General features: G+C 41.0%; 1 protein-coding gene across 1 annotated transcript; it reads right to left on the bottom strand.

Moving 5' to 3' along the window:
* Window positions 1–585: 585 nt before the first annotated feature.
* Window positions 586–19709, bottom strand: chrd (chordin). The gene is made up of 21 exons (XM_031283777.2): window positions 19237–19709; window positions 16894–16997; window positions 16595–16721; window positions 14373–14525; window positions 13967–14084; window positions 13608–13695; window positions 12320–12461; window positions 11904–12041; window positions 11511–11593; window positions 9636–9783; window positions 8181–8287; window positions 6078–6357; window positions 5692–5933; window positions 5439–5552; window positions 4248–4439; window positions 3977–4070; window positions 3731–3781; window positions 3388–3491; window positions 2882–3145; window positions 1634–1727; window positions 586–1330 (listed from the first exon to the last, which is right to left on the bottom strand). The coding sequence occupies exons 1-21, from the start codon at window positions 19376–19378 to the stop codon at window positions 1266–1268; spliced, it is 2850 nt and encodes a 949-aa protein (XP_031139637.1). The 5' UTR covers window positions 19379–19709; the 3' UTR covers window positions 586–1265.
* Between the last annotated feature and the right edge of the window lie 372 nt (window positions 19710–20081).

Below are 20081 nucleotides of genomic sequence, written 5' to 3' on the forward strand. Positions count from 1 at the left end.
AGAAAGGAAAAAGCAAAGGATTAAGTCGGGTCACTCTGGCCTGTCATTCCTCTTTAATCAAAGCTCCATATGTGAAAAACTGTGAGGAAAGAGAAACAGAGGGAAAGAAAGAGAAAGAAAGCAACAGAGTGGAAAACTAAAATCCGAAGGACTCCAGATGAAAAATGAAGATATAACTGCAAAAAGGGAACAAGGGAGGGCTTATTAGCTACAGCGTCCAAAACAAACCCACAGGTATTCCCTCTTTTACCAACAGACATCTTTTTTATTTTTGTCACACCATTCAATAAATACAAAATACAAACCAGCTTCATTTTCATAGACAATAATAGAAAAAAATCATACAAATATTACCTAATTTGAAACAGAAATAGGAACAACCAAAGCAGAGTAGCAATGAGATCAACAGGAGGTGAAGGCAAAGCTCATAGTAGTATAACACTGAAATAACAATCAGCTGAACCCTTTCAAGCTTCTCTTCCAATGAAATGGCACTGATCCTGATGATGGAAATATAATCTCACAACTAATCAAAGCTGCAGACTGGCTGAAGGGACGTTTCCAAGTTTTCACTGTTTTTTGTTGTTTTTTTTAACCCTGCTTTGCCACCCAGAACTGTTTCTGTATTACTGATTAGTCATATTCTTTACTGGTAAAACACACACACACACACACACACACACACACACACACACACACACATAACTACACTCACACATATACACATTCACACAGATTTAAGCAACCCTTTCCTCTGTATCCAGTGAGAGCGGTGAGAGCTACAGTAGCTATGGCTGTACTTCAAAAAGAAGCTCTGTCAATAAAATACAACTGGCACAACCTTACCAAAGTTTGCCCTTCAAACAAAGCTGAGAATCCCATTGGACAGCTGTGTTATATTTCTACATATACCTATACCTTCTGTCCTGTTGAGCTGTTTTGAAAAACGGAGCAAAAAGAAGATTCCAGCAAAATCGGAAGGCAGGAAGCAGAAGGCGAAAAGTTTGTAAAAAGTCTGGTTGGTCCTCTTCATAGCTTCATCCCTCCATTTAACGAGTCTTTGGATCATTTCTGTTTTTATTTGATCATATCTCCGTCTCTGCTCTTCTCTGTTCATTACAATCCTGAAGCTGATGACAGGGTGGGTGTGAGGTGAGGGGGGGAGGGGGGACCCAGTGTGCAGCTCTGGGTTTGAGTCCATCAGAGAGGGGATTGGTTAGATGGGTAGAGGAGGGTTTGGTGTTGTTTTTGTGGGTCCACACAGATCAGTGTCTCCAGGTTCGCCTTTTGTCTGGAGCTGTCATCACCTGGTCGTCTTCCTCTTTGGAATCTAAGGAGAACAGAAAAATCAAGAATCTCTGTATTAAGTTAAAGCCGCATTTGATTCACGATTGAGACAGAAAAACAAAACATACATTATTTTTAACCACGTTAGCTCCCTGAGACAAAGTTTTTAAATGTGTGTTAATGAATAACATTTCACTGTACACTTAACAGATTGTCATTGCATGTTTCTGGCCAGGCAGTGACCTCCATCGTATCGGAGGTTAAGTATGCTGCCGTGTAAAATGTTCAGATAAATCAGGGTAGGCCCTGCTGGTGTTGTGTGTGTGTGGGTGTTTTCATTGCTCACCAAGGCATTCCGGACAGCACGCGCCCTCTGTACGGGTGTTGTTGGTGCAGGTAAGTACTGGACATTGCTTTTTCTGACACTTGGTCACACCATGCTATGGACAATAAGAGAGGAAGATGACGGGTTGGTGAAACAAGGCAAAAAACAACAAAAAAGAAGCAAAGGTAAAAAAGACACAAGATGCCGTTATGACAGGAATGCATATCACCATGTTAGATGGGAAGGGATACTCTATCTTAATGCCAGATCAACTTTCACTCTCCTTTTAGCTCTATTTTTGGTCTCTATGTGGCTCTTAAAGGTGCAGTAGGTAAGACTTATAAAATTAACTTTCTGTCATATTTGCTGAAACTGACCCTATGTTCAAGTAGAACTACATTAAGCAGGTAATTTTAAAAACAATCCAGCTCCTCTGGCACCACCTACAGCCTGTAGTGTGATTTGCAAAAATCCACAGCTCCCTGTTCAGATGCACCATTCAGGGCCAAGGGGGGTGTCTAACTGCGTGTCAATCACTGCTCAGGAACACACATTCATTCTCCTTCGTGGGGGGAGGGGCTTAAGAGACCGTTTTGGCTTTAGCAGAAAGGGGGGAGGGACTGAGAAGTTGTCGATGTTCAAATTCTTTGGCTAAATCCTGGATCTTCACAATCCTACCTACAGCACCTTTAAGCTGCTAAATACTCTCACTATGTTCACCAGCGAATTGCTAACTTGGTCTGTCTGCTGTTTGGAAACTGTCGATGAGAGCAGTGAATGTGAACCAAAACAGTAAAGTCGTGGGCCATAAAACCAAAACAATAGGCTGAAAGACTCTAAATGTTCCGTAGAGCTGAAGGGATTTGCAGAGTTGACAACGCTCTGTGGGTTCTTCACTATGAGCGACTCCTTTCACATTACACATTGTCATTTGGCCCTTTGATTATATAAAAATACTGAGTAGAGCAGCTTTAAAAAAAATCAAATTAGATAAAAGAAAAGACTCTATACACAAGTACAACACATCTGCTAAAGTACTGGCTTTAGATCATCTTGATCAGAGCGCTTTTATGTTATGTTGAAAGAATTCAGTTTGAACTCTCGGTGAACTGTGTACTGTATTTCTATATACTACTTTGAAAGAATAACTTTTAATGGGGTGCCTTGAAGTCATTTTTTATAACCAACAACTGTACTTATATTTCAGTAAAATGTCAGCAAAGTAATATTTACACTTGGGTCTTATTTCTTGGCAGCCACAATACTTACATCACACCAGCAGTTGATGCATTTCATCTCCCCCACCATTGGTACCCAGGGATGCCAGTTGTCACTGTTCTGGTAATAGTTCTTGCCAAATTTGCAGTGCCTCGGGCCATCTGCTTGCATCATGTCGCTGTGCTCCAGGCCTGCTGGAGTCTTCTCCTCCTCTGGACACTCCTTACAGCAGTCGGAGGGGTTACGTCTTACTGGATGACTGCAGGTCAACATCGGACACGTCACCTTCTCACAGTGCACCTCTCCTGAAGACCCCTATGGATATAATGTAGCATTAGCGGCAGGTTAACAGCAATTCTTTCTTTCCAGCACAAACAGAAGCTGCAGCTGACTTATTGCTTTTTCCACAAAGTCTGAACATTCCCCAAGGTTTAACTTACGAGAAATTCACGTATACCCCAGCTTCTTTGCAGTCTAATACAAGATAAATGATCCATTAAGGGACTTTGGAAAGTAGATCCAGCCAGATGTGAGTGGGTTTATTGATGTGTATTTACCTTGCACGTGCAGACAGCACATTTAATGTAGCCAAAGGGAGGTACAAAGGGATGCCATGTGGTTCCCGGGGCGTGCATCTTCTGGTCCCCTTCAAAGTAACAACCTGAGAGAAAGGAAAGAGGAGAAAACGGGTTACAGAGGCCAGTCAGCAAGAAAATGTCTGAATGATTCAGTTGACTTTTAACTGTAGGTGGAAATGCAATTAAATAAATGCAGTATATACCCTACATGTAAAAAGAAAAGACACACTACAAGAGAAAATCGCTCAGAGAAAAATCTAAAAGAAAAAGAAACAAAGAGAAGGAGAGAAGCTAAGTCAGAGACAGGAGAAGTAGTACCTACCTTCAGGATGTTCATCCACCCTCTCTGGAATGTCCTTGGGCTCCTTCCTCTCTGAACAGGAAAAAAGGAAATGGAGACATAAAAACAGATTAGTTTTCAACTTTATGATTTCTGTTGGGAGCACTTTGGGAATTCACCCAAAATAATAACTCACAACCAGGGACTCAAAGCAGAATAACTACTATAAAACATGATTTTCCATACATTCATATATCTCATGTACAATCAAAATACTGTATGTCTCACCATCACAGATCGGACAGCACGTGTCCTCAGGCTGAATGGTTTGGGAGCAGGTCAACACCGGACAGATGACTGGATCACAGATCACAGTTCGCTTCTGCAGAAAAAATGCAGAAAGAAGACAGTACATTTTATTTGTGACATAAGATGATATACAAAATTCAGTACTAACATGCACTTTATATGGACGGCAAACTAATGTACTTCCCAGCTTCTCTTCAAATTCTTTAACGTTTTAGTGCCAAATCATGCATCCTTGTTGACTTGTCTTTACCTGGCAGCTGCAGGAGAAGCATTTGTCGTAGTTGGGAGTCCAGTGGGAGCCATGAGCGTGATGCTGGTTCTCAAAGAAGCAGGTATGGGGGTCTTTCTTCAGCTCCTCTGGGTCCTTCGCAAAGAGATCGTCAAACTCAGACTCCTCCATCTCCCCCCTGGTCCCAAACTCACAGTTGTTTGGCACATGGACCTGGACAGAGGAAATGTGTAGAAAACAAAATGGAAGGATAGATGGAGGTCGAGGACATGAAGGAAAAACAAGAATACAGCACAAATGAGGTAGATGTAGTGGTGGGTGAAATGAAAAAGAGACAGAGAAAAGAAAAAAAGAGAAAGGGTGGTTAGAACATTAGAGATGTGTTGACCACACTGGACGCAAGGCTGGTCTCAAGATGACCTGTGTTGTGTTGCTTTAATTGTTCTTTAATGTGCTCCCAAAATATTTTTTTTTACTTTTCTACAAAGTCTCTGCAGGCAGACAGCACCTGTCAGTGAAAGTGTGTTTTGAGTGGGCTAGTGAGCGCTAAGTGAGCAATCACACAGACTCGTTAAAGCAACACTATGTAACTTTTCCCACTTCGGTCCCCCTACAGTTTGTCTCATTGGACCTACAGCTGCAGCTAAAAGTTACACAGTGTTGCTTTAAAAAGACTAAGATGGTTAAAGGAGGCCCAAATGACAATACTACTCTTCTTCTTTCTATAATCTAATCCCTTATTCTACTTTGTCAATTATGTTTAACAATGCTATGACTTTCTTTTGCTCTATTAATATTGCTAACAGGGCATGATGAGAATGAAGCAAAAGCTAAATTATACTAACTTCTAAATTAAACAAATATATTTACATGATGAATCTTGGGTTTGGGGCTTTGACATGGTCCTTCTTAGAGGTACTTTCTGACTGGAGCCAACATTTTAACTCTCTACGGCATCTTTGTAAATTAAAGAGTGTGTTCTAGACCTACTCTATCTGTAAGGTGTCCTGAGATAACTACTGTTATTATGTGACACTATAAATAAAATTGAAATTAATTGAAACATTAATTAGAAATATTTGCAACTCTCTAAGCCTGAGTGATAGTCACGGCCTATTCTATTTGACAGAGGAAACTGCTCCAATTTAAATAATGGATTTAAAAAAGTCTCAGCCACCAATTAATGTTAAGTTGTAGCATTTCTTTACATACCCGTCCTCGTATTTCTCCTCGGGGGTTCATCTTGGTGCTGACCTGGATGAAGGCTGTTCCTTGGTCCAGGTGTTGCAGTAACTCAACACTCATTTCCTTCAACACTCCCTGAGCCTGGAGGAGAGGAGAGTGTGTTTGAGTTTGTTTCTGTATGAGTGTGTATCTTTACATCTATTTGCATTAATTTGTATGTATGTGTGTGTGTTTGTGTGTGTGTGTGTGTGTGTGTGTGTGTGTGTACACACTGATTTACCTGTGAGCCGTAGAAGCCAGTCAGCAGCCTTTTGTGAGTAGTGCTGCTGTCATCTATTTCAACAATCTCAGCCAGTCCGTGGAGATGGGCGTTCACAGTGAGGTCGTCGGACTTGCTGAGGCCTGCGACAACGATTTCATAATGCAGGTGACACTGTTTGTCCACGGACACCCAGGCATGGCCAGAGGCACCAGTTCTTACTGGTGGAGACACAAAGTGGCCAGCCAGAGGAGTGGGCAACTCTAAAAGAAGGGAAATTGGTAATGAAGCGTGCATCCAGGACTTGAAAACATTGGTGACATTTAGAAAGCATTTGTATGTATTTTATGAATTCCATAACCTCCCTCCCTTGCCCTTCTCCATCCCCTGCTTCCATCAATCCGTACCATGTCTGGGTGCCTCCAGGCCGCTGTAGAGCAGGGCCCTAATCTGCCCCCTGAGCTCCCCCTCCTGGCTGTGTGCCGTGGCCACATTGATGAACAGTTCGTTCTGCAGCAGCATGTGGATGTGTCGGGCCTCCAGACGACTCCAGCTGCCCTGCGCCTGGCCTGTGGCCTTGTTGTACTCTGGCGTCAGGTCATACAGCACAGTTCGCTTGTTTCGCCGCCGTGGCTTCAACTCGATAGTTAGGCCAACAAAGTCACTGGTGAGACCTGCGACCTGAACCTAGATAGTGGGGATGAGGGAGAAATTGTTAAAGTCTCCTTCCACTCAAAAATATGTTTTGATTATTGTTCCTTCACTTGGATGTTTAACCTTCACTGTGCAGAATGATGTACTGGCTGTTTTCTGATGGGGGGGGGGGGCACCTTAAATCTCAGTTTGACATGTGAATGTTAACATCAAAACTAGTTTGAAAGCCAATCGTTGTCCAGAATGCAACTCACACAAGTGAGATGGGGAACTTTGAGACTTACACTGAGAATTACATTTTAATTGAAGTAGGATAGATCTTGTTACACAAAATTTGCTAATTCATGAATTCTGGATTTTTCAATGACAAGGAGTATATATAATACTAAGAATTTTAAGAAGAGGGACTAGGTAATATATAATATATATATATATATATATATATATATATATATATATATATATATATATATATATATATATATATACAGTCATGTGAACAAATTAGGACACCCATGCTAAAGTTGACTAAAAAGAGGAATAAAAAAATCATCTTTAGGAAATTGATCTTAATGCCTTAATTAAAAAAGTTAGGAAAAATCCAATCTTTAAGGACACCCATTTTCTTTGTGAATGAATAATGTATCGTAAATAAATAAATGTTCTTCCTTAAAATACAGGGGGGAAAGTAAGTACACCCCTATGTTAAATTCCCATAGAGGCAGGCAGATTTTTATTTTGAAAGGCCAGTTATTTCATGGATCCAGGATACTATGCATCCTGATAAAGTTCCCTTGGCCTTTGGAATTAAAATAGCCCCACATCATCACATACCCTTCACCATACCTAGAGATTGGCATGGTTTTATGTTAGTTAGCCTAATAGCTGGTTATGGAAAGTACCCTATGCCAATCTCTAGGTATGGTGAAGGGTATGGGATGATGTGGGGCTATTTTAATTCCAAAGGCCAAGGGAACTTTATCAGGATGCGTTGTATCCTGGATCCATGAAATAACTGGCCTTTAAAAATAAATATCTGCCTGCCTCTATGGGAATTTAACATAGGGGTGTACTGACTTATGCCCCCTGTATTTTAAGGAAGAACATTTATTTAATTACGCTACATTATTCATTCACAAAGAAAATTGGTGTCCTTAAAGACTGGATTTTTCCTAATTTTTTAAATTAAGGCATTAAGATCACTTTCCAAAAGATGATTTTTTTATTCCTCTTTTTAGTCAACTTTAGCATGGGTGTCCTAATTTTTTCACATGACTGTATATATATATATATATATATATATATTTATTTATTTTTTGGAAACTCATGTTAGACAAAATATTATTCAAAGCAGAGTATTTTATTTCTTAAAACATGTTTGGAAGGGATCCATAACTAAAGGACAGTTCTTTTTTAGTGGTTTGGTTTAATATGACATCAGCTTGATTTTGGCCTGATTTATTAATGCTTAGTCAGTTTAAGCCCATTTTTTAGAGTTTCCATAAAAGTATTTTTATGAACTCCCCATAAAAAATGGTGATATTCCGTTTTTTGGATGGAAGATTGTCTCGTGGTTAAATGATTAATTTCCTTTCTCATCCAGTTTACACCATCACAAACATTTCAACTAAAACCTAAAACACAGATAAATATGTTGCAATCTCAGGAAAATTGACAGTTTTTGTCTTTTAGCTATGATCAATTATACCAACAAGACATACAAAAACAAAATAATAATTGTGTTTATTTGCGTAATGCTGTAATATTTTCAGTCATGTAATGCATCTCCAAGTTATGTATCGGCATAACAAATGTCAACCAACTATCAACATTTATTTATTTATAAATAGTCATACCTGGTAGTCCAGTGTGCCATTATCATGGAGGTTGAAGATAGCGGATCCCACACCTCCTGTCTTCCCCGGGGTCAATGCATCATTGCTGGACATCACACTCTGAATAGCTGAGCCAAACAAAGACAGATTAATATCAAAAAATCCACTTTAGAGCGCATTCCTGTTCAAATTACTTATCTAAAACCATCACTTTTCCCCTCGGAGTTCCCCCCCTAAACTAAAGTTTAACTATATGGTTGAAGGAGGGAGAGGAAGGGGGACACATTACATTCCCTCACGTTCTGCAACCACACACTCATAGAAGCCACATAACCAGAATGTCATCCCTTCACCAAGAAACAGTCATTGAGGGGACAGATTTAATTTAACCACTAATCAAGAGGCGCATATGCTCGCGAAATTGTGTGTGTGACCTTCTGCCAAAAACATACATGTTACATGTTGTTGCAATGTCTGTCACAGACATACACACACACACACACACACACACCCAAGGTTAAGCCTTGGAATGAGGTAACCCTTGCTGAATGCAGCAGGCTTAAAAAGATTGAGCTGAGAGGACAGGAGGGAATGAGTAACAGAGAAGGATAAGAAAAGTGCAGAGAAAAGTTCTGAAAATGACATGGAGACAGAAAAAAGTCAGAGAGGAGAAATGACGTCAAAGATATACAAAGGGGACAGCAGACAACGGAGAGACTGAAAGAAGGAGAGCAGGAAAGTAAAGGAGGAGGAAAGAGAGGGATGGGAGTGTGTTGGGTTTGAATTCTTCACACATAACGTCAAGCTGTTAATCACAGTACTGCAACACCAGCAGACTGGGACCTTGGCAGCACCACTGCGTGTCAGTTCAGTCGGTGTGTAAAATTTGGACTAAGAAAACATCTTTTACATATTTGTGTCTGTTTATGTGCATGGCATTGCATGTGTTAGACGATGAAAGCGGCTTTCAAGGTGTTTCAAAGTGCTGGACACCTTGATGTTTGTATGCATCCATGAAAAGACCATGTGTGCATGCTTTTCAGACGGTTTCAGACGATTGAGCTGGCCACAACATTCCAAAAACCGGTCGCTCTTTCTTTGTGACATACATACACACACACACACACACACACACACACACACACACACACATACACACACACAGACAAACATGCATACACAGTCTTGGTGGGCCACCAAGTCAAACAGAGGTCTATAAACATGGTTTTCCCCCCCAGCGATAAGACATGAAAGGATGGAGACAGAAAGAAAGAGAACAAGTATTTATAGAGGAGTATGACAAAAACAGCCACAGATGAACTAGTACAAACCAACGACACAATCTTAGCAAACCTCTGTTTGTTGCCTTTACAGTGTTTGGTACCACCTCGCTGGAATGATGGGAAGAGAGACATGAAGAAAACATGTTTTCAATTCTTCACATGTGTAAAGGGGTTTGATTGCAGGGACACTTACTGTCACAAGATTTCCTGCCGGTGATGAAGCCAGAGATTTGTCGGGGTTCCTGACCCTCGGTTGCCACGGTGATCTCCAGCTGACCGCGAGATAACCAGAACAGTTCACGGCTATTCAGGTCTGTCAGCACCTCCGCAAAGTCTGGATCCTGCACAGATTAAAACCGTTAACTTGAGTTGCTATACGTGGGTCAACAAGTCAATAAATATAAAACCATATTCCATTGTAAATACATGCCTTTTCAATACCAGAAATGAAAATGTAATATCATGCTGTTATGTCTTGTTGACATTATGTTAGTACAACACTGACATGTTACCAGAGTAACCAATTCCCAACTTATTTAGACAAAAGACAGATTGGTGACATGTTTCCAACTACAATGAACGTATATCGTTTAGTTTATATCAAACAAAGACTAGATGATCACAGAAAGCAAAACAGATCCCAGAACAGTAACATCTCTTTTAAGAGAAGATGAATTCAGCAATCACAAAGACATCACAAACTCAAAAAACATTAAGGACATAGACAGTTATGTTACATAAAAGACACAATTTGAAATCACCCCGCTTACAAACGCCTAAATTCTTGGTAAAAAAAATATGGCTTGCATTGTCCTAACACATTTCATATTGAGGTTTAATTTCAAGCAGGCCAACTGGACTCCAGGAGAGACGGGGGGTGTTGGTCAGGATGTTGAAAAATGTTGGAGTAATAGGACAGCTCTACGAGCGTGTTGAAGAAATGTTACTTTTATGATTGCAGGGCCTCAGTGCAATATAAATATACGTGTACCATAAATCCACACAGCGGGGAGCCAAAACAGAGTGGGAACGGAGAAGGGGCTGGACAGAGGGAAGGTGACTTATATTGGGGAAAGTGAATGGATGGAATAATGAGAGGGGAGTAAGGTGCAAAATAATTTATTGGGGTCTTGTGTAAATGAGGACACTGTCAGAATTACTGGTCCAATAAAAAATGATTTCACACATTTAAAAATGTGTTTGCTTGTCTGTGTGCGTATTTAGGGATGGAAAAATAAAGGCAAGTATCCTTTTCAGCTAAAAATGATGTACACTCTGTTGTTTATGAGTCTCTGTTATTCTGCTAGACTTGAGATGAGTCAGCGGTTTGGGTTTCTGCATCTAGCTCAAGGACACTTACGGGGGTCATGTAGCAGTTGCTGAGCTCAAACTTTTCGCATATTTCTCACGGATGACCCCTCTCACCGCTAGGCTCGAAACAGGCGCAGCGGCCCTTCACGCAATTCCTGGCAGAATTAAAAACAGGCCCGCCTTTCATCACTCCTCCTCCTGCCTCCTTCCTCCCTCTATCCATCTCAGCCCACAGACCACTAACCACTGACATGTGTGAGGAGTGTGTACGCAGTCCATCCTCTCTACCTCCCCCATCCTTCCCCTCTCTCTCCTCTGGGTCTCTCATCCCTTGCTCACATCTGTCTCCTGCAAAAGTTGCTCTCGCACACTTTCTCTCTTCTCTGGTTTTCCCCTCACTCTTCCTCTCCATCCATTTTTCTTGTCATGTCTTAGGGTAGTTAGCTGTGATCAGACAACAGCGCTAGGATGTGGTGACCAAACCACATCCGTCTCAGAGAGGAGGAAGTGTGTTGCTGTTATATGTTCCTAACCAACAACACTGCTCCCCCTCCAGTTACCCCTTAATTCATCGTTTAACACTTTTGGTTTGCATAGTTTTTCCAAATAATTTGGGGGAAAAACTGAACATTTCAATTTTTCAGACGTGAAGATAAAAAATATTTGGTACAAAATATCAACAGCTTTTACTGTTGGCATCAGTCTTTAAAAGCCCATTGTAAATTGTAGACCTTTGTTATTGTGTGTTGTTACTTACATGAGAGGTGATGTTGGCTTGGATCTCTCTCAGGATGTGTTGTCGGTACACAAGCTGGACTCGGATGGGCACCAAAAGGGGCTCTGAGGAGAGAAAGACAGATTTAGTAAGACTGAAGCACTGAGATGAAATTGGTAGGAACTGATAGACTGAAATGGCAACATCAGATCACAAAAGAGGATTCTTGTCAGAGGTTTTTTTTTAACCTGTACTTTCCTTGGAGGAATTGTAAAACAAGTGTTTGGTTTAAGGGCACCATAATAGCTCCTGCAGGGGTGAGAAATCTCAGTTCGTAACATTAAATACAATTTACAAGTAATACTAATAATATATCTTAACTTTTCTCTATATCTCAGTGCCAACCCTCTCTTCCTTCTTTGTCTTGCTTCTCACCTTTGTCTTTTTGTTTGATGAGGCCTTGAAGGATGAGGATAAAGTGGAGGTTGTTCTCGGTGTCACTCAGCGTCAACATGGCGAGGCCTCCCATGCCTGAATTCTCCTCCTCCGATGTCAGCGTTGAACTGAATGTCTCTGTACACAACACACATGGACATTACCATATTGAGTATCTGTATTCTGTTACAGGACTCCTATACAAATACTTCTCGGTAAACAAAGGCCACACTTTTTAGCTACATTAATCCATGCAAGGCTTTTTAAGATTACATGAGAACGTATACAATTCCACTGCTTTGTAAATATTGAGTTTACTGTGTACTACAACACAAAGACTAAGACATACAAATGTCTTAATGAACATTACAAAAAAAAGCCATCAGAATGCTATAATATCCTGCATGCACACGCACCAGCAAACAGTGCCCTGTGTTTGATGATCTTCCCCTCCACTTCTTCTCGTCTGCTCGTAGATGTGGTCATGCTGATGCGCATCTGCTCAGACTGCAGCTGTCGCATTTGAGGCTTAGCCAGGTTCTTCCATACTCCACAGATCTACACACAGGCACAAACACAGGCAGGTAAGCTGCAGTATTGTCGCAGTGTAGAAGGAATTTGTCCATGAATATCAAAAAACCATACTCGGCCTATAATCACCAAACATTTTCATATATCTCTCAGTCGTGAAAAAGCAAAACATACACATCTGCTAAATACATCAACAACCATGTGATTGTACTCTCAACCCCAGGCTCTCAGTCGATATGAAGCCACGACTTTTCCCTGAGAGCAGAGGGAAGAAATGTGGGCAGTGTGCCGGCACCTCATAACTTTCAGTTCAGGGGTAATCTCCATTTTAATTAGCGATATTCTCTGTCCCCCTGCTAAGCAGTGATGTAACATGTGAACAATTCTCTTTCCAAAAGTTTTTGGTCCAGCAAAGTCCCTCACCTCCCCCCCTTCAGAGTGTTTTCTCTAAGGTCCTCTTGTGCTTGACACTGACATGTATCTAAAAATAATAATAGGCCAATTTCTGGGACCTGTATTTAGGGGGCTCCTGCCTCGCTAAACAGAGTGCTCGGGTCTGAAATGGAATGAGGAGATGTGTGTGTGTGTGTGTGTGTGTGTGTGTGTGTGTGTGTGTGTATTTTGGCAGGAAATGATGTGTAGTGATCGAGCCAGACCTAGGGAGGATATGGACATGGATGCATGGGTACTACTGTTACACCAACATATCAGTTTACTGATTTATCAGGATAATATTGGCCTTTTATTAAACTCAGTCTTGTATACCTCTGACCTCATAGCAGTTTTTCCCTCATGTAACCTATTGAGTGAGTGAGTGAGTGAGTGAGTGAGTGAGTATTGATGTTTACTGCAATCAGACTCTGTTTGTATGTTGTATGTTTAGAAAGAGGCAATGAAGCAGGAAGGAAGTGTCACTGTGTCTGTGAGTGTGTTTATCGTTTATTATTGCAGAGTGAGTTATGGGCAAAAAGTCAGAGTTTGAGCATAGAGTCACGGAGTGAGAGCATTCATCACACCAGTACTTAATCTCTCTCTTTCTCTCTCTCTCTCTTTCTCTCTCTCTCTCTCTCTCTCTCAGAAAACACACAGACACACATTAGTCACATAGAGTCACATTATGGAATGTATAATGGAAGCAAGAGGAGATGATTTTCTATTTATGTGATGTCTTACCATGTCTGACTGTCCCTTGGGGACTCTGTACTCAAAAGCAATGGTCCCATCTGAATCCAGGAAGCCTATTTTACTGGGGCGGCCCATTCTGATCAGTAAGGGAAGACAGAGAGATACAAATTGAAAAAAATGTAATACATTTTCATAGACACAACTCAATTCTTTTACAACTCACTACTTTTGCTACTTCTTCATGCTGAGTGCTACAGCAAAATGATATTATATTTGTAGAGGAAAGAATGAGCAGTGATGCTACTGAGGATAATCAGAAAAAGAAAAGAGCACCACTTTCAGAGATCAAAGTTACAAAACAAGCCAAGGACGTAGACATGTCAGCTCCGACTCGCTGTGTGTTTTACCTCTGGTATGTGATGGAGAAGGCCAGGCTAGTTCGGGTCAGAGAGAAGCGAGCTCTGGCAACACTGTTGGAGCTGGGCAGCCATGATTCCGTCACTCCTGTCAACACTGCAACAAAGTCTGCAGAAGGAGAGAAGGTTAGAAAGGCACTTACTAACATATGCTATGATAAACATTCCTGTTTCAATGCTTTTATTATTCTCTGTGTTTGAGTGTGCATAAATGTGCATGTGTGTATGTGTAAGTTCTGCAGGAATGTGCTTTCTGAAGGATGTATAATTTATATTTGTACGGTTTTATTTAGTTATTTATCATTGTTTATGCTGGTCTAACAAATTACAGCCCATTGTGTAGATGTTGTTTAAATGTAGGTGTGTTGGTGGACCTGTCTATAAGAGTCATACTCACCAGTGCGGCTCTCCCTGGGGCCCAACTCCTCAGAGCTAAGGTAGGATCGGTCGTTGTATGATTTGTGGAGGTCATCCTCCTTATCCTTGCCCTTCTCATGGAAATACTCAAAGCTGTCCAGCACAGAGCCTGTCTGTTTCTTGTCATCCTCACCTGTTGAAGAAAAACAAAAAGTTAGAAAAAAGCTAGTGAGATACTTGCTGAAAACCAATAGGACTGCCTGTATATATGGCTAATGCTAGCCTTTTAATGTTGGCCTAAATCAATTATTTTGATGTTTTTAAAATATTTTTATATTTATAATATATTATAGTTTTTTTTTATTTTATTATTTTTATATTTCCTGATAGGAATACTATCAGCAGTAGCGGCATTCTGGTTTCTAATAGACTTTTAGTGTCTGCCTTTGAACCTGTTTTAGTATCTGGCAAAATAAACCAAATCAAACCAAACAAATTCTGCTACATCGTTCTCAAAGTCTGGTGCACAGATGAGACTTAAGCATCGCCCTTTTTCACGTGATTATGTTTTGAGTATGGATGAAGAGTGTGAAATGTGTGGACATGATCAGCCAGAGAGAAACTGTGACAAATCGAAGTTGAGCAAGACAGGTAAAAATTACAGAAGAAAAGTGAGAGATGGATAGAAGGGACATGTCAGACATCAATTTCAATTCAGTGATGAAGGCTACAGCACATTCTCTCTGTCTTTCTCACTTCCTCTCTCTCTCTCTCTCAGCCAGGGATAACTAACCAGGGGAGTCTCTTGCAGCTGAAGAGCTTAAGGAAAATTGGGAGTGACACTGGCGTGTGATCCCAACAATGACTCGCTGTTCCACACAAACTGCTGTGCGTCTGGGTGTACACACACAGAAACACATACAGTGATACATGCATCAATGCTCACTCAGCCAAATACAGCCCCACTGACATGATCTTGAAAAAGAAAACCACACAGTGGCTCTGAGTCACCCACAAACTTTATTTCTCAGGCAGTTTTTTGAGGAGCTCGGCTGGACTGTCTGCTTTCTTTCTTGGTGTCTGATTTACACACACACACACTACCCACAAATCTCATCGTTCCCCTCATTCCCTCATTCCTCTGCTCCACTGGGCACGCTCGAGGGCTTCTGGGTAGTGTCACTCTCACTTCTCCCCACTTAGCAACACTGTATCCTCAGGTGCACCAGTCATTACACACACACATATGAACACACACAAACACACGCCATTTTCCATCACTTATACAAATACATACTAGCTGCTATGGGGCCAAAGCTAAGACAAACACACTCAACCTTTTCCTTAAAACTTGACCACAACACACACATACAGTCCTGGGCCTGTCCAATTCTTGACACACAAACACATACACACACACACACACACGCACCCACACACACACACACACACACACACACACACACACCCACACACACACACACACACACACACACACACACACACACACACACACACACACACACACAGACACCACAGCACAGCATAGTGCTGTCCACACAGTGCTTTACCTTTACTTTCCATTCCATTACCAGACACACAGTGTAGAAAAACACCCAATCTGCTGAATAACCATGCAGCATGAAGACCCACCCTGTCTATGTGTGTTTGTGTGAGCATGTGCAGGGGAGCTCTAATTCTCTAATAAGGTGGAATTGTGTGTGCAGCAGTGTGTAGACAAGGTAAGTGGCAATGTGTGATTAAGGCTAAATAGATGGGTGGCATTTTCAGTTGTGGCTGGTTGGAGAAAATGTCCATTTGATGTGGATGAATGGAAAATCAATTGGCCTGCTCATTGCATCTAACAGCTGTTCTGAAGACTAACTAGTTGACCCCGAGGGAAGAAAAAAAGCAAAAAGCAAGGGAACTGTGAATGCAACAGGGGAAGATAAAGAGAGAAGAAGAAGAAGAAGAAGAAGAAGAAACTGAGTGGTATGAATCAAACAAAGAATAAACAAACACTGTGGCAATGAAGCCATTGATGTGTCAAAGGAGGGGAACAACTGACAGCAATTTATGTTTGCATTTTCCCCCATAAGGTTAAGCTGTGCTTGCATGTTTTCTCAGCTGACTGTTTCATGCATGCATATTTCATTAGGACAGGTAGAATTTTGATCATAAGTAAAAAACAAAACAAAAAACAGTGTCTGATCTGAAAACCTGAGCGCAACAAATGGTGAGATTGGGTCAGTAGATGATTACCTTTACGGCAGGTTTTACAGCAGTGCCCTGGCAGCAGGATGGGATCCTCACATTCCAGGTCAGGGCAGTCCTGTTTGATGTTCTTACAGTTAACTTTCCCCAAAACCTTGCCACGGCGACTCTTTTGCTGCCAGGGAAACACCAGAGAAACAGACACGTCAGTTACTCACCAAATATCATCTGAAAACAGACAGTAAATAATTCTGCCTTTCTGGGGCAAACTAGTTCAACCTGCTATTCCACAGATACTGAGTGAGAGTGACACATATAAAAAAAACTCACACTGAGACAAAACTTACAGGTTCGCAGTTGCACTGGACACAGTGCATGACACCGAAGGGCTCCCCCAGATCTGGGTGCCATGTGTTCTCCAGGGAATAGAATCGTCCTCCGAATGAGCATCCTGTGACAAAAACAGTGCTGATTATAAATGGCTGTCTTCAGGGTCAAACCTAACTGTAGTTATGGTCACCATTCTATGGCTCTTTCCAAACCCGAGGCAGTCTCGATAACAAACTAAGTTAAATTATATGTGAGGTTTGTCCTTTTTAATTGTGCTAGAATGAATTATTGGGAGTACAGAGGAATTAAGTTGAAGCATTTGAAGATATGAGCTAACTTGCATAGAGTTCTTAATATGTAAGAGCAAGAGAAAGTGCACCTCCAAGGCTTTTATTAGTTGTTAAACTCTGCAGGCTGAGCCATTGAAACCATTTTTATATTTAACAACAAATAAATCTTGCATAGCTCATTGCCCAGGCATGTTGGAGGCAACTGAAACTCACTGGATGCCTCATGAGTTTTGGGACTCAACCTTGCATCCTGTCTCATCTAAATGATCCATGAGCAGCAAGGAAGGAGACTTAAAAATGTTCCACTGAAAGAATATCAGAGATTCCCAGAAATACACATAATGTAGGCCAACCCTTTATTTATTTATTTTTTACAGTTTTATGAACTTATTTATATATATATACATTCTGATGCTGTTAAAGCTAGGCTATATAATAGTTAGCAAAAGTAAGCAATATGTGCTAAGAATTACTATAAAAAGCATCCAGTTTACATTAAACTTAACCTAAAACACACTATGTATGCACAGATATTAAGGATTATTACAGTGGATACCATACATTGTAGGACCATTATGTCACTATAGGAATTGAAAGGAAAACAATGACTGAGGCTACGCTACAGTGCTGTATTTGTGTTTACATCCACATCAAATATGTGATAAAAATGGATACAATTCCTTAACCAATGTCGATATGTTAAACTCTCGAAGCGGAGAGACAGCACATTAGTCATTGTTTCACTTGAAATCCAGTGTACTGGAGTAGAGCCATAACTATATATTTAAAAAAAAATGCATCCCTGTTCTAATATATAGGGACTGCACTGTATTGGTGTTACAGGAGATACAAATAACTTTAAGTTTTATTATTACAAAACTAAAATCATAATTGAGTGTTAGTCACACTGTGTGTGCTGAGATCCCGTGAAGTTACCCCTCGCCAACTTTACTAGAGCTGATGGCCTGCCTTGCTCACTGCTACCAACCTGGTTCACATTATTCTTTCATTAAAGTGACTACACACTTTAAACAGTCCAGTCCAGTTAAAGGGAGCCAGGCTGTGAGCCGCTTGCTTTGCCTGCCACTTCTGTCTCTGCTGAAATAAATCATCTCAGGAGCCAATGCTTGTAATGGAAAGTCGATTGATTACAGTTTCCAACAGTGAATTACACGTTAAGGCGGTGGTTAACGTGGAGTTCCCACAGTTTTGAACTCCAGAGTAGTTACCTTATAAAAACCGCAATGAGCTTTGTACGTAGGGGCTTTCACACATTAATCAAATGGCATTCACTGCGGTTATGACTCAGATGTTTGCCTCTAGTTTACACATGAAGCAACCCAGGCATTGAAGAACAATTCAAGGAAACATGGCAATTCACGAAAAGTAGACCATTGCAGTGGAGGAGGAAGACTGTTATTCTCCACTTTAAATGTTACTTGTTAATAATATGTTTTAGGTTATAGGGCTACTTCACCTTTGCGTGCAGCTTACAGGTCAATCTAGCCCCGGTACGCGTATGCGCCACGAGCTTTATGAGAAAATCAGGCAGTTTAAAGGTTTCTTGTTTTTTTCAGCAAATAAATACGTACACGGTATACTTAAACTTCAACTGCTAAAGGTAATAGTATGCTCACTGCCATTCGGCATAATTGTGATATCAAATAACAGCATTCATTTAAAGAAAATCTGGAATTTTAAATTGTTGCTCGATGCTGCCTCCTATGGCGTGTGTTGGGTAAGACACATTATGGAAAGGAAGGCTGAAACGTTATGTTACGTTAATCAATTTGATGGCACAAATAATGTTGCTTGTTGTATTGGATGTTAGCCGGATTAACGACTGGCTCCTCTTTATTCATTAATGATGAATAGTCACTTTACAGCCACAATACAGCATAACATGCCCAGGTCGTGGTCACATTAAAAATTACACATTTTGAGTTTTGCAACTGTCTTGTGTTCGTTCTGTGGACAAGCCTACCTCACACAGTGGTAGGCTAATTTAGGCTATATAGCCTAGTCTAACGTCACGACTTATTTTTAAAGTAGATGTGTTAGTTGTCTTACCTGATGAGCCTTTGGAGGGCAGCGGTTCTCTCTCAGACTGGATGGGCAGAGCGGGTGACTTGAGCCGCGAGGGTGCTCCGGTGTGCAGCCACGCGCAGCTCAGCACGCACAGCAAGGAGCGGAGCGCGCGGGGAACCAGCATCCCAAACCTCCCTCTTTTTACGTCTCTCCACAAAATATTTCCCTCAAACTTCCGATATCGAGTATTACTTTATGAAGCCACTGTCGACTTAAAGCGACTATTAACACACCCTAACAAAAAAAGTTAGTTTCCTCCTTACGTCCAAGTGTACGTTGGCATTACTTACTAAGTCCTCTGTTTAAATCATCCGAGTTTCAGTCAGGCAGAGGTTTTCCGAAGACAGGACACAGCCAACTGAACCGTATGTCTTTCCTCAGTACCAGCAGCCTTCTCAGAGTCCCGTCCCTTTCTGTTTTATAGCCTGCTTCCCTGACAGCTTGAAGCAGCCACAGGCCGGAGGAGGGGGAGATGAGTGGGGGTTGGTGATGGAAAAGGGACAATTGACGCCCCTATCAATTCACTAACGCTTAAGATATGGAAACGAGCCTGCGTATGATTCATTTTATAGGCTACCAAAACTTTTGTAACACTATTTTAACCCACTTTGTTTCTGGGGACAAAGTGAAGCTAAGTAGCCTATTATTAGTGGAAAAGAATGGAAGGTCCCTCAACAATTGGTATTGGCTTTGCTAATGTGATTTTCTTTTCTGCTAAAAAAAAAAAAATATAAAAAAAGTGAGTCCCCACTGTAATTTTCCTGATTTTTCTGAGTGACATAGGTATTGCCTTCACCATCACAGTTACAAAACTTTTGTTAAGTTGG

Source organism: Sander lucioperca, chromosome 5 (assembly GCF_008315115.2).
Source record: "Sander lucioperca isolate FBNREF2018 chromosome 5, SLUC_FBN_1.2, whole genome shotgun sequence".
Lineage (NCBI taxonomy): Eukaryota > Metazoa > Chordata > Actinopteri > Perciformes > Percidae > Sander > Sander lucioperca.